The sequence below is a fragment of the Electrophorus electricus genome, chromosome 19 (assembly GCF_041902795.1).
Source record: "Electrophorus electricus isolate QZ-2024a chromosome 19, ASM4190279v1, whole genome shotgun sequence".
In the NCBI taxonomy this organism is placed as follows: Eukaryota; Metazoa; Chordata; class Actinopteri; order Gymnotiformes; family Gymnotidae; genus Electrophorus; species Electrophorus electricus.
The window spans coordinates 16,188,586-16,204,945 of NC_137515.1; the positions used below are offsets into that span (position 1 = coordinate 16,188,586).

At 41.4% G+C, this 16,360-nt stretch overlaps 1 protein-coding gene across 4 annotated transcripts in view; it reads right to left on the minus strand.

Annotated features, from left to right (window-relative positions):
• Positions 1 to 6,221: 6,221 nt before the first annotated feature.
• Positions 6,222 to 16,360, minus strand: part of fat3b (FAT atypical cadherin 3b) — a 42,534-nt gene continuing 32,395 nt past the window's right edge. Inside the window, exons 24-31 of one of the 4 annotated variants that reach the window (XR_014118689.1) lie at positions 15,670 to 16,129; positions 15,002 to 15,149; positions 13,121 to 14,013; positions 11,890 to 11,982; positions 9,995 to 10,054; positions 9,357 to 9,389; positions 7,932 to 8,584; positions 6,222 to 7,124 (exon numbers count right to left, since the gene is read on the minus strand). Coding sequence is in view for 2 of the 4 variants with exons in the window: in XM_081702549.1 (XP_081558675.1) it covers positions 7,998 to 8,584; positions 9,357 to 9,389; positions 9,995 to 10,054; positions 11,890 to 11,982; positions 13,121 to 14,013; positions 15,002 to 15,149; positions 15,670 to 16,129 (2,274 nt within the window). In the remaining 2 variants the exon portion in view is untranslated. Of the gene's footprint in view, positions 8,585 to 9,356; positions 9,390 to 9,994; positions 10,055 to 11,889; positions 11,983 to 13,120; positions 14,014 to 15,001; positions 15,150 to 15,669; positions 16,130 to 16,360 lie in introns of those variants that run through there. The other 3 variants (XM_081702549.1, XM_081702550.1, XR_014118690.1) reach the window with 3 other exon arrangements.

The following is a 16,360-nucleotide window of genomic DNA, read 5'->3' on the forward strand; positions in this document are numbered from 1 at the left end:
ACGCAAACTCCTTGCACAAACCTGAAAAAACAAATCCTCTAAAACACTCAGTATTTCGCTGTCTATCATGTAAGTTCACAGCACATCATGACTTCACAGAGATGATATTTTAATAAGCAACATTTTTGGTTTTGCCTTGCGGATATTATGCTGCACAGATGAACTGCACCATGCTCCATCATGTCTTTAGATGCCTATATCTGGCCACAGTGGGACTAATTGACAGGAAACAGAGGCTGCCAGGGTAAAAGACACACATCCTCCACCTCTATTATATAGGATAGAAACTGGCTTAATTACTTTGCACTGTTCTGAACCTGAGTCCCCAGGATAAGACATTACCCTCAGGGTGTTTTGTACATTGTCTGCTCCAGTAAATTATTAAATGTAAATAAATAAATAAATAATAATACAGGCAGCTGTAAATGTTTCCAATGGTGCCAGCTTGGAAGCATAAACACATGAAATACCTGCTTTGAATGTGAATGTGGGTCATGTACTCTGTTTTAAATTTCATTCAGAAAAAGCTTATGAAATAAGCAAATCTTATAAAGAAAATGCCTACCAAAATGCCTTTGGTACTGCAGCTCTGCAGCTGATGGCAAATCCTTGAGTGTTGAGACAGTGCATTGAGTGATGCAGGAACAAAGAACTTATTTAGTTGCAGAAGTCTCAACTATGTCAGTCTTAGTCACAAAATGGGATAGTGCATAAGTGAATGGGATAGGCCACAAGTGAATAGCTTGCATAAGTCTCCTGTTAGGTGCAAGGTGGTTGACATAAACTATGGTGCAGGGGCCTGCAGAACTGCTTTCTGTTGCCCCTTTACACCTAATGGACTAGTCGCTTTCTACCTGCAACATTTGAACTGGGTTTTCTTTGCATGCCCTGTTTCTTTAGTTTAGGAGTCAAGTTTATACTAAAACCAAGTGGAGAGTGAGTGCTAGGATAGTCCGAGTGAGCACTAAGAGAGACTTATTGAGCACTAGGAGCGTCTTACTAAGCACTAGGAGTCCGAATGTGCACTAGGAGAGAATTAGTGGTTCACGTTTGCTATACGAATAAGATGTATTGCAAACTGACATAAAAAGAGTCTTTATAGAGCTCTCTCCTTGCAGTATAGTATATACCCCCAGCATTTATCAGAGCCCTTTTGCTCACCCTATACCCTAAATGACAGAAGTAATTATACTGTACTTTGATTTTGAACATAATTAAAGGCTATTTACAAGGTGTCCCAAATCAATTATCAAAGAATCATTAACTAATTAACTAAGCACGTTATTATTCTTTTTTTTTTATTGATTTTGTTTGTTATGCTTTCTGACTGTTCGTAATTTTTCACAGTGACAATAATCAGACATTTCAGAAATAGATTCCTCATTTGGATAGAATTCAATGTATATAAGTCTTTGTAAGTGATAAAAGAAATAAATATATACAGTTCTGTGCAAAATAATAGCAGTCTAACATCACTAATGTCCTTAATTACTGATTTTGGCAGAAAAGATAATATAACATGGGAAGAAAATTCATGACTAGGTGTAGCGGAGTAATAGGCAACCAACAGAATCAACAGTCATGACATGCACGCTGCTAATTGGGTGTAATTGACTCATTTAATGAAAGGGGTGTGTTCAAATTAATATCGGTGTGGAGTTCAATTAGTGAGGTCATTCATTCTATGAAGAAACAGATGTAAATTATGGCCCTTATTTAACGAACGAGGGTAGCAAATGTTGTACCTGCTGGTTTTAGCCCTTGCTCAGTGACAGCAAGATTGTTCTTATTGGGTCTACAGGCCACAGACAGTTTGTGAGATGACCCATAAACACTGAATTCAAGCCACAGTACACTGTGAAGACTGTAAAACATGAAGGTGCAAGCATAATGGTTTGGGGATGTTCTCATACTTTGTAGTCGGACCCATTTATCGCATACCAGGCACCATGGACCAGTTTGAATATATCAAAATATTGGAATAGGTCATGTTGCCTTATGCTGAAGAAGAAATGCCCATGAAATGGGTGTTTCAGCAGGACAACGACCCCAAACACACCAGCAAGCAGGCAACATCCTGGTTCCACACCAACAAGATTGATGTTATGAAGTGGCCAGTCCAATCCCCAGACCTCAATCTGATTGAGAATTTGTGGAGTGACATCAAAAATGCTGTTTTTCATGCAAAACCCAAGAATGCAGAAGAACTGTGGAATTTAGTCCAGTCAGCTTGGGCTGGAATATCTGTTTGCAGGTGTCGGATGTTAGTTGACTCCATGCCACATGTACAGCAGTTATCAGAAATAAAGGTTATACAACTAAATATTAGTTCAGTGAGCAACAGAAAAGCTAAATCTGTAAAAAACTTTCAGTTCATACTGTAAATATTCAAGTTTGTAAATGAAAATTAGTATTCTTTTTTCATTTTCAGTTTAAAAATTTATATTTCGTTCATGTTTTCATTTGGAATTGAATGTGCAGTGCTTCCAGTGCCTTTGTGTATATGAAAATAAATGCTATTATGAGGACTGAGCTTTTTCTCACTTGTTTTAAATACACTGCTATTATTTTGCACATAACTGTACATGTAATACATTTTTTGTGTTTATGCTGAAGCTTTGATGACTGAGTGAAGACTTTCCCAACTGGTGTCTTGACACTGCAGTTTAAGTGTTCGGATTTCTGTAATTTTGGATTACATGTTTAAAAGCGGTCTTATTTAAATTTACAGTTTATGAATGAAGTTTAACCTCTTGATTGGGCAAAATTGATATTTATTTGATAGCAAGTTTCTGAGGTGAATCTGTAATATAAGCACTGATGGCATTAATTAAAACAAATTTCTTAAGGCATTTAATTGATGCCAGTGTGTATTGTGTTCCTCTATGTAATTCACACAACAACATTATGTCACGTCGGCCAAACCTTAAGCACACTACAACACCCAGCATGCTGTTCATCACACGGCTAACAACTCAACCAATCATACACGTTCCTTCAGATCCTCATCACCACAATATTGATATCATCTATTTCTCTACATTCAGCTGTATTTAAACCTGACTAGAACTTCCCAGTATTGTGAAGTATTGCCACTAGTATCTCCTGTGCATACTGAGTGTTCTCTTTGTGATTTCTCTCCTGTGTATTGGTTTTGTTTTTTTTGCTTTTCTGTCTTCTGATTTTTGCCTGCCCCTTTTTGGAATAGTTTGCCTGGTTTGTTATTGCTCTCTGGCTTTTTGACTCAGACTGTTTACCTTAATGATTTGGATTACCCCTGTCTTGGCTTTCCTGGTTTTGACCACTTGTCCACCCACCACGAACTTGGAATACAATAAATCCATCGCTCTACATCCGCGGGCGTCTGACTTTGCTTGCCCAAACTGTATTCTAATGCAGAGTTGTGATCATAACTAGATCTTTATACAGTACCACAGCAGGGTAGAACTTTAGACCGTTCAGTCATTCATTAATTGAGGCATTTCACACATTCTGCTTACATGAGCACACACACACACACACACACACACACACACACACACACACACACACACACACACACGCGCACACACGCACGCACACGCACGCACACACACGCACGCACACACACGCACACACACACACGCACACACACAAATATCGATTCACTTTGTAGCACCTAGAAGTATGTGTAGTTCATTGATCTGTTTTTCAGTGTTGCTATTCAATCATTTGTGTTACATCCTTTCTGCTCTGTAAAGGTTTGGAACACTTTCAGACACTTGGATATACCAAATATAGCATTTCAATCTACCAGCATTGTTGTTGCATGACAGACTATTGCCCACTGACGTCTCTCCACACTCAGTCGGACATCAGTGAAGTAAACATTCTCTGAAAAAGAAAACATGAAGAAACATTTTTGAGTCGTAGTCAATTTTCTGTCTCAAAATTCCATAAAAACCTTAGAGTTGCTCAGAACATGATTTTAACAGAGTGGCTTCAACACTAGTCTACAAGAAAAATAAAATTTTTTCATTTACTGGTGACAGCACAGCATACAATGTTTCTCATTATCACCTTAACATTATTAAATACATACCAAAATATTACAGAAAGCAGTTTCAGAATGCTCTACTCAACCATATATGGATTACAAATAGCCGTTGTTCCACTGCCAACATGTTTGAGGTTACAGACCCCTTTCTTTTACAAGTGAAGAGCAGCAAAGCACTGAAGAGTGCTTGGGAACATTGTGTTCTCATTAGATATCTCTATTATGTGCATAAAGCTGCTTTTAGTATGTGGCATATACACAGGCATCTGAAAGTGATGTGTACAACCTGCCGTGTGTGTGTTTGAGTATATGTATCTCTGTGTGAAACTGGTAGCAGAGGCAGATATTTTGTGCGAAGATGAGAACGGATTAATGTGTCTAATCTAAGATTTATCCTGTAAATTGTGTGGGTCTAATCACTCCCGTAACTGTTTCATGTCTTGAAGTGGAAATGGGGGAGCAGTAATCCTCTCCTCTCCCACCTTGCCTCTCCTGCTCAGCCCATCGTTTATATAACAGTTCATCACACTCTTTGTCCACTGTTCTCTCTGTCTGGTTGCTAAATTGGAAAGAAAACTCCCTAGCAAGAATCAGATGCTTCACTGAGGCTCAGCCTTCTGTATGGCTATTTGGCCCAACTGTCATATGATGGCTTGCACACAGATTAGGGCTAGTTTGGCTTCCTGGTACAGTGCACTTGCTGGTTTTAAGATTATGTGTCTCATTGCAGACTTCAGGCAGCGAGTGATGACCTCACGGTTCCTCTCTCTGGGTGCCTTTAAAGAGTCCATCAGCAACCAGAGCCCCCAACTACAGGATCTTTTCCAATGTGTTAAACATGAGGATTAATGAAATACATTAACATATTATGGAACATATTATTTAAAATAAAAGTTAATAATGTGTTCAATTATAATGCAATAAATGGTAATTTGACAGACAGATTCAAGAAATATAGCGATTGCTTGTAGGATTGTACTGAAAAGCGGTAGAGGAAAAATAATCGTGGATATGTGAAGTGTTTAAGCAGTATGATTCCATTCAAACCCAAGAGAAAAAAATAACTAAAGAATTTATATTTATATAAAGAAAGACTGAAGACCTCGGGATTGGAAGTCATTCTTTAGGTGAAAATATAGTCATCATTTAAAAAATATGCATGTGTTCAAAAGTGATAAACACCAACAAGGACTTTGTTCCGATTGTATCTTTATCTTATGTTCTCTATTTAGTTTTAATCGAAGGTATCTTGTGGAATACATATTGAAAGCAGGTTTTTCAGTCTCAGTAAGGTTGTTAAGGGGGCTTGGAGGCTTTTTGTGCTGGACTGTGGGATTCAGAATCGAATCTGAAGCAAGTTTATTACAGTATTAAGTTTATGATCTCAGCACAGACCTATAAAAGTTAAGGTGAAATGAACATCAATATAATCTTCTTTCATTTGAAGATAAGATATTAGATACTGCCATTTAACCATCATTTATCTGAACTACTCCAGTCCACAATGAGGCAAATCTATAGAGTACAATAGACAATCCAGGATACAAATTCAAGGAATCACAAAATTCCTTGTAGACATTACTGGAAATGGAAACAGTGAATCCTCTTCTGCCATTGCCCTCAAACAGAGCATCTTCCTGAAAATGTTATTGAACAAATGCTGGAATAAAAATCACATTTTACAAACGCCTAACCCTGGGAACCTCTGTAGTACATAATCTTAAGATCAAGGCTTCTGGTTGCATTGTTGATTTTGTCATCTTGGACTGATCAGAAATTAGTCCAATGCAAATGTCCAGAGTACCTACAACTGCTGGCACTGTTTCAGGTATGTCCTCTTGCAATTATTTTTATCCTGGTTTTTTTTTTTTTTTTTACATCGCCTTTAGAGTTAAAATGCACTAAGAATGATCAGCAGAAACATGACTACATCAAGGCGCCCCTATAGAATGACGCTTACTGGATTAGACACCTGAAAGGCTTGTGCTTAGGGCTCTAGGTCTTACTTTAAAAGACATATAAATAAATGATGATTACTGTAATTTCTTGTCAGTGTACAGGTGACCATTTGGAAGATGCAATTATGGCCCATTAATGTGACGCAGTAGGATAAAGTATCCTTAGAATTTGGCACAGTAGCATCATGTTTGGTAACAGAAGAGAGCAAAAATTGCTGGATGTTTATGAATTCATTACTTTAATAAACAGTGAATTGTAGTCTACATTATTAATACATATCAATATTAACAATATTATTTAGCAATATTCAGATAGACATGAGGTTCTTCTTACTTTAGACATAGATTACACTAATAATACATGTGAATACATTCATGATTAAAGTATGGATAAATTACTTTTGCAAAGAGTGAAACTACCTTTAAAATGTACTTTTTTTCCTCCCCTCTTGTTTTTTGTAATAATAAATAGGGTATGGCATAATCCTTTAAACTAAAAGCTGTTACATAAAGCAGCAGCTCACTCAGAACAACATACCTGAGGATCCATAACAGCTAACACAGTGGAAGTGTGCAGACTTGGCAGATTTGTCATGGCCACATTCACATGTCATGGCCACATGTTTTGTAGCAAACAAACTAAAATGATTAATTTAAAACACTAAACATGCCTCAGAAAAAGTCATTTACAGGAGCAGAAGCACTTGCAGTAGCACGTTGCCTTTAATGCTTCCCATTACTGACACATGTTACAGGCTCAGTAATGACTACATGGCACAAGACCTAATGACAGAACTCAAGCAGAGTTCTTATTTATAACAAATTATTATGCTATTTATTGTGTTATTTATAACAGTAGGTTTTTCTCAGCTTGTGGAAAATCTTCAAACCTTCACTTCTTATATACATATCTTGATGTTAATCAAGAATATTCATGTTTACTTCATATATGATTACATGGTAAATTCCATTTTCTTTACTGGCTAGCTAAGTGTTGTTTTGGCACTGCACTAAAAAGAAACACATCTACAGATCTTTCACAGCACAGTACACTAATAGTCAATATGTGGCTCAAGGTTTTCCTATCACATTTATCTATGCAGTTTTGATGTCTTGCTGCAGGAGGTTAGCTGAAAGGACAAAAACAGAAGACATGAGAGTGCTGTGTTTGAACCTGGATGCTAGTTGTGCTCCTGTGGCAGAGGAACAGAGAACCCTCCACGGCACAGCATGTGGGACTGATGCTGCCAGCAACTCCTTTCTAACAGTGCCTGTCCAACACAGGCACAAAGGTATTATCTCTGTCTGTCTCTCTGTCTCTCTCTCTCATGTTATTTCTCATTGCTTTTTGAATCTCGAAACATTAAAAATTACATTTACTCAAAATTTGAAACAAAATGATTCGAGTTTTTTGATCAAACTCTTGACACTTAGGTTACCTCCTAGAAAGCTACTTTAAGTCTGCTTTTTAATACTGATATTACTTCAGTGTGGTGCTTGGTAGCGCTTCCTGCCTTTTTGACCATTGCATGTGCACCTAACCAGACCAGAATGTAAGTCTCCATGAACATCTACATACAGTCCATATACTGGCCACTATGTGTAATGTAAGGGCTACTAGTTTTCAAACAATTCTAGTGCAATTCCAGTCACTGCAAAGCACACAATGACACACTCAGGGTGTTCCCAGAGTAACTCCAGATTTAGTCACTGGCATACAGTTCCACAGACTGGTAAGTCTCTCCATACCTCTGGTAAATGCTGCTTTATTTAGTAATACCAAACATTTGGAATATGTAAGGGTGCATAATAAAGTCAGCAGGGTACTGTGTCTAGTTTTGGAATTCCATAATTCAAACAGGTAATCTACTTGTGAAGTATTAGAAATGTTGTGTATTAGAAATGTTCAAACATGGCAATGAGGTAAAGGCAGAAACCTGCAGTGCAGTCGCATGGCCCACGCCCATCTCACTATGCTGTCCCAGACCTGGGTGACGTAGCAGCTAGTCATGGTCATCCTGGCCCCTTGTGGGCACCACCCTCAGCGGGCTGAGCTGTTCCCCACCTGCGTGCCTCTCGCTGAGTCTGCCGGGCTCCCTCAGGCTGCTTAAGGGGTGAGATCTCAGCCAGGTGGTGGGCCTCTCCTCCCAGGCCCAGAGGGGAGGGTGCAACGGGGGGCAGCCATGGGAGGGTTGACAGCACGCAGGTCTGCCCTCGCCTTCATGGATCCCACAGGGTAGAAGCGGCATGGGCTTTCTGGCACGACGCTCCTCATTTTCCCGGTACCCCTCATAGACGGGGGAAGAACACTCATCCCGGGACGGGACCGGCGAGAAGTCTCTTTGGCCCTCGTACTTGGGCAGTGAGTACCCTGCCTGCACCCTGCATGCGCTGCCCCAGGGATACCCGCAGCTGCCCAGCCGAGTGGGGCTGAGGGTCAGGAGAGGTGGTGGCACAGATAGAGTGGGAGGTGCTGGTATTGGGGGGGGTGGGGGAATCAGGGGCTGGTCTCTGGCCTGGCAGGAGACTGCAGATTCCAGGCCAGGCATGCAAGCATCAGGGAGCCATTCTGTAGTCTCCCAGTGGCACGCTATGGGACAGAGACAGGTAGGTGAGCCAGTTATGATCAAAATCATTTAAGGGACTGGGTGTCCTTTGCTGCATAGAATAAATCATTCAAACAAATGGGTGGTCTAAACATCCCTAAACATCTGTTTTTCACAGATAGAGATTTGTTTACTGTGTATTGGAAAGGTAACCTCAGATTATTGCGTGGCCCACAGTGGGGTGAAATAATTGTATTGGGAAACCTAAAGCATGGACAATCAATATGAGCAAAGAAACTTGATACACCCAGAAATTATTTTTAAAATCCTGATCACAACTTTAAAAGTGGGTACATCCATATATAATTCTCTGACATCATCTTTTCAACTTTAAATTTGTAGTTTAATCTAGTATAAGTATTAAGGGAATAATTGCAAGGCTAGAGTTAACAAAAATGTGTGTCCTTAAATTTCACAAAATATTCCTTGATGTATTTAACACATATCTGATCCTCACAGTGAATATGGGAATTTGCTGTAAACAAACATACAAATACAAACACAAACAGATGTGTGTGTGTGCGCATGCACTCACACACACACACACACACACACACACACACACACACACACACACCACCGAAATTATGCAATTGAAATGAGATGATAAAAAGATAAATGTACAAATTATATATATATATATATATATATATATATATATATATATATATATATATATATATATGACAACAGAACATAGACTTGAAATTAAGGTTAGGAGGTCAAGGACTAATATAAAACTTTAACTTCACTTACTAGTACTATTATATGTTGGTTCATTATTCAGGACTGCAACGGCAACAAACAAACAAACAATAAAAACCCAAAACAAAACACATTTTTTAATGTTAATCTTTTTTTCTGATCTGACCTAAATGTGTGTTTCTAAGATGGTCATTGTTGAGATGCATACACACACACACACACACACACACACTCACTCACACACACACACACATACACACACTCACACGCTCACACGCTCACTCACACACTCACTCACACACTCACTCACACACTCACTCACACACACTCACTCACACACACACACTCACACACACGCTCACACGCTCACACGCTCACACACACACACACTCACTCACACGCACACACACGCACACACACACGCACACACACACGCACACACACACGCACACACACACACGCACACACACACGCACACACTCACACACATTCTCTCTCTCTCGTTGTTTCTTTCTCACAGTAATGCAATCCAGTATAGTTGAAATTCTGAATTTTTGTACCTTTTTCATTACTAAATCACATTGGATATAGTTGTATTGTTAAAATATTCATGCATGCTTTCATATATCACAGCTCTTTAGTGCTCCTTTTAAAATGAGTTAAATAGCTATAAAATATAGTTTGCATACCTTCGTTTTTAATGCTGTCCATCGTGTTGTTCACAAGACGTATCACCGTCACAATGGAAGCTAATGTGTATGAAGCAAAGAATGGAACAGAACCAGGCAACAAAAGAACAACATTATCAAACTTGTCTGTCAAGCAGCCAAATGAAACTACACAGTAGAGCTGTCAAGATATCAGATTTTCAGTGGACAATTATCTTGAGCAAAAGATTCCATAATAACGATATATAAATGCTACTGTTAGCAGGAAAACATTGCGCTTGTCACATGCACAACCAGCCTGTCTTGCCAAACATGCTATAGTGCACAGTAGTAATAATGTCATACTATATATTAATATATAATAAATAAATAGCACAATCCCTCATGTAACCCACCCAGGATTTAAATTCTACATCTGAAAATCCTGTTTGGCTGATGCAGGTGTTGCATGCAGGAGGTGAACCATGGAGAAGACTGTGTTGGTGATCACTGGCCTAAAGCAACCAAGAACAACCCAGCAACTCCTACTGCCCTCTAAATACTCCTGATAACTGTTTTCATGCTATGTGTACATGCCTACCCATACAGTAATTTGGCCCTCTGTCACTGACTCTGGGCTACAACATCCTCACTTTGCCTCACCTTGGGCTAAAACATCCCACTAGCCACCTCGCTTTGCCTGCTGGGTGATCATATAAATATAGACCCCCCATGTCTGGTACACTAGCCCTATATTCACTGCCCCTACCATTGAAAAGTAGAGGTCAAAAAAGTATCCTTCAAGCACTGGAAGGTCAGGAAGTCCATATATATTCCACACTGGAAAAACCTTCCTTCAGCACTCAGCACTCAGCACTCAGCTCTCAGCTCTCAGCTCTCAGCTCTCAGCTCTCAGCACTCTCAGTATTACTGGAAAGATCATTTGCCAAATAAAAGAATAAAAATGACAATATTCAAACATTTATGGGCATCTTTGAATAGAATCATAAATCCTCCATCATTTTAAATTAGCCACTATTTTCTGAGCCTGTTAAGTAATCTCCCCATTCTAGCAAATAATAACTAAAACAAACACTCATATCAATCATTTTAAATTAGCCACTATTTTCTGAACCTGTTAAGTAATCTCCCCATTCTAGCAAATAATAACTAAAACAAACACTCATATCAATCATGATGTGCATAATATACATACACCAACATATACACGTTTTAATGATTGCATATACACATATGACTTGTGCTGTGGACACACACACACACACACGCGTACAGGTATGCACAGTCATATACACTGGTTAGAGTCCGACATACAAAGTTTATCCACCACAACCTACCTTGTCTTACAATTTAACATTAAGCCCTAATTCATGTTATACCTGTGTGTCTGTCTACCTTTCAGTCTGTCTGTCTCCCTTTTTGTTTGTCTACCTCACACTGCAAAATTACATACACATACACAAATACCCATACACACATTTACACCAGCCACCTAATCAGACCCATCAGTGTCATTTATTTCATATAATAATAATTGTTATTGTTTTTATTCTGTAGGTTATTGCTAGTGTTGACTATACTGAATATTTTCAGTTCTAGCTAATCTAAAAAAAAAGTTTATAACCAACCCCCCCCCCCCCACCAAAAAACCCCAAACAAACAGAACCCTTCCCCCACACCCAAAACCATAACCTTGGTATGATTTTGCAGGAAAAACATGTTTCTAAAATAAGATAGGTTATCCCATGCCCTGTGAGAGGGTAGGAGGGTCTTAATTTGGGAGCAGGAGAGGCACCATATCAAACGCCACCGACACCGTGAACCCGCCAGTCCGCTGGGGATGGCTGGTGCTGGCTGGTTTGGATCTGAGTAGGGCAGAGGTGGAATGGTTGGATAAGGCTGGATACAGGCCTCACCACTGTCATCGCAGGAGTCGGACCTGACCAAACGACCCTCACTGGTACTGCTGTCTGAAAAACAGGTGGTCTCCTCCACAGGACTGCCAGGTTCTACACAAGAGTAAAACAACAGTTCATATTCTTACACAAACATGCACAGACACCCAAGAACCTATGCAGGAGACAAAAATCCAGCTTTACTGCATTAACATACATATAATAAAACAATTCAAATGGAAGAAAAGTAATAAAATGTGTGTTTGGCTCACATCTGAACACTACTTTAACCTCAGAGCACTTCCTTTATTGGTACAAAACTATATCAGCCAATTTTGTAAGGAGATCTTCTTTCAGTTCATTGCCCACGTCCACACACACCCACATACACACATACAGTGAACCCAACATTTGGAGAAGAAACAATACAGGCATGATAATGCCATTGCACAAAGCCAGTAACTTAATGGGAGACTGGCAATTAATCATCATCATCATCGCACCATTGATGCTAATCCTTCATTAATCATTCTAATGTGTTTTGGTAAATCTGCCCCAAGATGTTTTCTGTACGCATGTTCTCCACTGCTTAACCTAATACATCTTACCTGGTTAAAACCAGCTTAAAGAAGGCTAATGTCCAGTGTTCGTTGTGCCAAGCTGCTTTCTACCCTGGCATAGCTTGTCAATATTTCTACTTCCTGCAGCCCACCGGTGCACCATGGCAGATGGCTCTTAGCACTGTCATCTGCATTGTTGGGCAGCAGTTTACAAACCTCTGGTCAATTGTGACGGCAAATTCTCAGCTGTAAAAAGGCGGGGCAAAGCAAGACCATGGAAAATAAAACTATAAATAATGGTAGGTAATTCATTATGTATAGTTAATAGTATATTTATAGTAAAGCAGTCGGTAGGTAATTCGTTTCAAACAAGGAGCAGATGCGGAAATGTGTATGCTCTTAATGTTCCATCTGATTTGTTTGTGTTTCTGATTCATTAGTGGTTCAGCATCTGTTTCCAAGGTGAAATGGACAGGCTTGCAGGTATGGGGTTAAAATCTTCTTTCCGTTATTACCTAGAAGAAAGCTTTCAAGTCACTTTTTGTTGTCACAGAAATAATTTTGATCTACAGATAATGTTAGCAGTTATGAAAGGAGAGTAATACATGTAATTTCATGCATATAAACTGGGAGGCCCCAGTTTACACACAATCTGAGATGAGTGTGTGTGTGTGTGTGCGGGAGAACATTACCCTGAGCTCTGTTCATTTCCTCTCCATCCGCCTGATAGTCCCTATCTTCCCACTCCAGAGCTCGGAATTCGAGCTCTTCCCTCTCGTTTTCATCATCTTCATCATCTTCTTCATCCTCCTCATCCTCCTCCCAGGGGGGCTTTCGGGCAGGGCTGTGTGCAGGACCGTGGACAGGGACAGGGCTGTGATCAGTGGGGCAGGTGGTCAGCACTGAGGGCAAGTTCGGGGCCACGCTACACACAGCCACGCCCCTCCGGGGGGCCCCCAGCATGTGCAGTGGGTCGACATGGAAGGTGGTCAAGAGAGGTGGGCAGGACAGGGTGGCCAGAGCCCTGCCCCTTGCCTCTTTTCCCTCGTTGCTGCCCCCTGGACTTCCCAGGTGGTGGGGGAGCGTGTAGGTGGTGGGCCGCACCAGGATCTGCGGTGGCCCTCGCACACCGTCATTATCACAGAGTCTGCCGTGCCGCTCGGCGCCCAGCTGTATGGCTTTGAACTCGATGCTGTCAGAACCCACGCCGACTGTGTGCAGCGCGTAGGCCGTCTCCGTGGATGCGGCCGTCCCCTGCGCCCGAGCCGGGCCCTTCCGCAGCAGCCTCTTGCGGAAGGCCGTGAGCAGAGTCAGCAGCACCAGCACGGCCAGCAGCAGCACTCCGATGCCGATGACCTCGCCTGGGCCCACGTAGGACAGCGAGTCGGCCTGCGCCCCATCCCCCCTGTCCGCCGCCTCCGCCCCAGCCGCTCCGCCTCCTCTGTCCGCCACTTCCACTGCCTGCCCGCACAGCGGACCCTCGAAGCCGGCCGTGCAGTTGCAGTAGAAGGCGCCGAACGTACTCGCGCACTTGCCACCGTTCTCGCACTCTTCCTGCTCACACTCGTTCACGTCCTCGGTGCACCTGCAAGGGTGGGAGGGTGTTGTGGTGGGGGATGGCAGGAGGGTGGAGAGGAGGTTGCTTGGACTTTTCATGATCCATTTTCTTTCATTAATGGTAGCTGAGAGAGGGGCTACACTGGGGAGCTTCTTGTTTTTAATTATTCAGAATGACTTTCAGTAATTTGCAGTACAAACATTGCCCTCTTTGCCATTGTTTCCATTATCTGCAGTTAAGAGACTATAAGTGAACTGATGAAAAATTGTACGGATAAATGCTGTAAATGTAAATGTAGATATAAGTGAACTGAGACATGGTGAAAGTTACAATAAGTAACTGTACTTTAAGTCTGCTTGTGCTTATACAGGAAAATACTGCTCTCCTCTCCATAGCTTTTTTGTGCAAATACAGATGGTTTGGTTCATAACAAACTGAACTAGATTTGAAAATTGCTTAATAAATCAAATCGCATATGCTTGAACACTGTATACTGTTACCTTGTTTTACTTTGTTATTTAATATGTTGGCAAAATGTTGAGAGACATCTGTCTCCCGTGAAAGTAATCGTTGCTAAATCGCAAAAAAATCATAAATAATCATAACAATTTTCATGGTTTTGCAGGAATGGGCTGAATCAATTGTGGAATAAACAGGGACCACTGAAAAAGCCATTGCAATGCTGCCCTCTAATGGAAGAACCTCACTACATGCCCCACAGTCTGTTGCTCATCATTATGGATCCAATCACTGAGCCCTAATAATTGCATTATCTCTCAGTAATTATTTCCAGCCATAATGACATTATAATGGATTTAATTAAGAAGTGAAGGATCAGATGTAGTGTGTGTGTGTGTGCGTGTGTGTGTGTGTGTGTGTGTGCGTGTGTGTGTGTGTGTGCGTGCGTGCGTGTGTGTGTGTGAGGTTGTGTGTGCGTGCGTGCGTGCGTGTGTATGCGAGGTTGTGTGATTGCTGCGGGTGTTCATGTCTGGTCGATGGAAGGTGACTGTCTCACGTGGGTCCGCTGAGGCCCTGGGGACAGCCACACATGCTCCCCATGTCTCTGCAGTTGCCCCCGTTCATGCAGGGCGTGGGCATGCAGGACGTGATCTCCATCTCGCAGCGCACACCCGTGTATTGCGGAGAGCAGCCACAGGCAAATGCTATGGAGACACAAGCGCGATGAACACACACATGAGTGCGAGCAGCCTAAAACCGTACCCTGAGTATAATAAACAAAAGATCAGGTCAAAAAAGATATTTAAGTTTCCAAGATTTAAAAAAGTCTTATTTTTGTAGTATAAAATGAAAAGATAAAATTCAAATGAAATGATAAAGTTATGACCAACAGCAAAGCAGTCCAGGTGTGACAACTTTATCATTTCATTTGAACTTTATCTTTTCATTTTATACTACAAAAATAAGACTTTTCAAATCTTGGAAACTTAAATATCTTTTTTGACCTGATCTTTTGTTTAAATTAATTAAACTGAATAGCAGATTCTTCAGAAATATACATAATTATGGAACACTTTCATTTGTAAATGAGTACAAATCCTTAAGTATATGTAGCTATCTAAATGTACCTAATATTTAATTCCGATCTCTAAAAGTGATTGTGCACTGCTTTAATATATGTCGTCTCAGTCTCACACACTAAGCCATTCTTGCCCCACATCTCACCCCCAGAAGGTAGGCTCACGCAGTCAGCCCCATTCTGACACGGCGCTCCTAAGCAGGGGTCAGGGTAAAGCACGCAGCCCAGCCTGACCTTACTGAGAGCAGCCACCTCAGCATAGCGGCTTTGCTTGTTCTGCAGGGGCAGCTCGTTGCCATTCAGCATCATGGCACCCAGGCAGCCCTGGAAGCCTTCCTGTGGCCGTCGGGCCCCCCTGCCGTCGTAGGGCACCCGCGCCCCGAAGAACAGCACACCCTCGGTAGCCAGGGGCCAGAGGCGGGTGGGCGCCCGGGCCTTGCGCCGGCGCTCCACAAAGCCGTCGTCCAGCACGAGCAGCATGCGGTTGCGGGTCAGCTCCAGCGTCACAGAGTGCCAGGAGCCATCGTTGACAGGCCAACCCGAGATGTCCAGGGTGTCTAGGCTATTGTTGCAGTCCGGCTGGAAGCAGAGGTGGCCCTCCTTGATCTGAGCACAGACATGCAGGTAAGGACCAGGGTCTAAGGCTGACATGAGAAAGTATCCCACCAAAAAGCAGAAGAACCTAGAAGAACCTTTAAATAAAGAAGGTGGCCTCTATGCTTGAAAAGCAGGTGAATTATCCATAAATAGAAATTTTGAATTGCTGGATATATTTAATTTATATTTTGGTAGGAAATGAAATGAGGAAAACTACCATATATATCTGACCACTCTTAG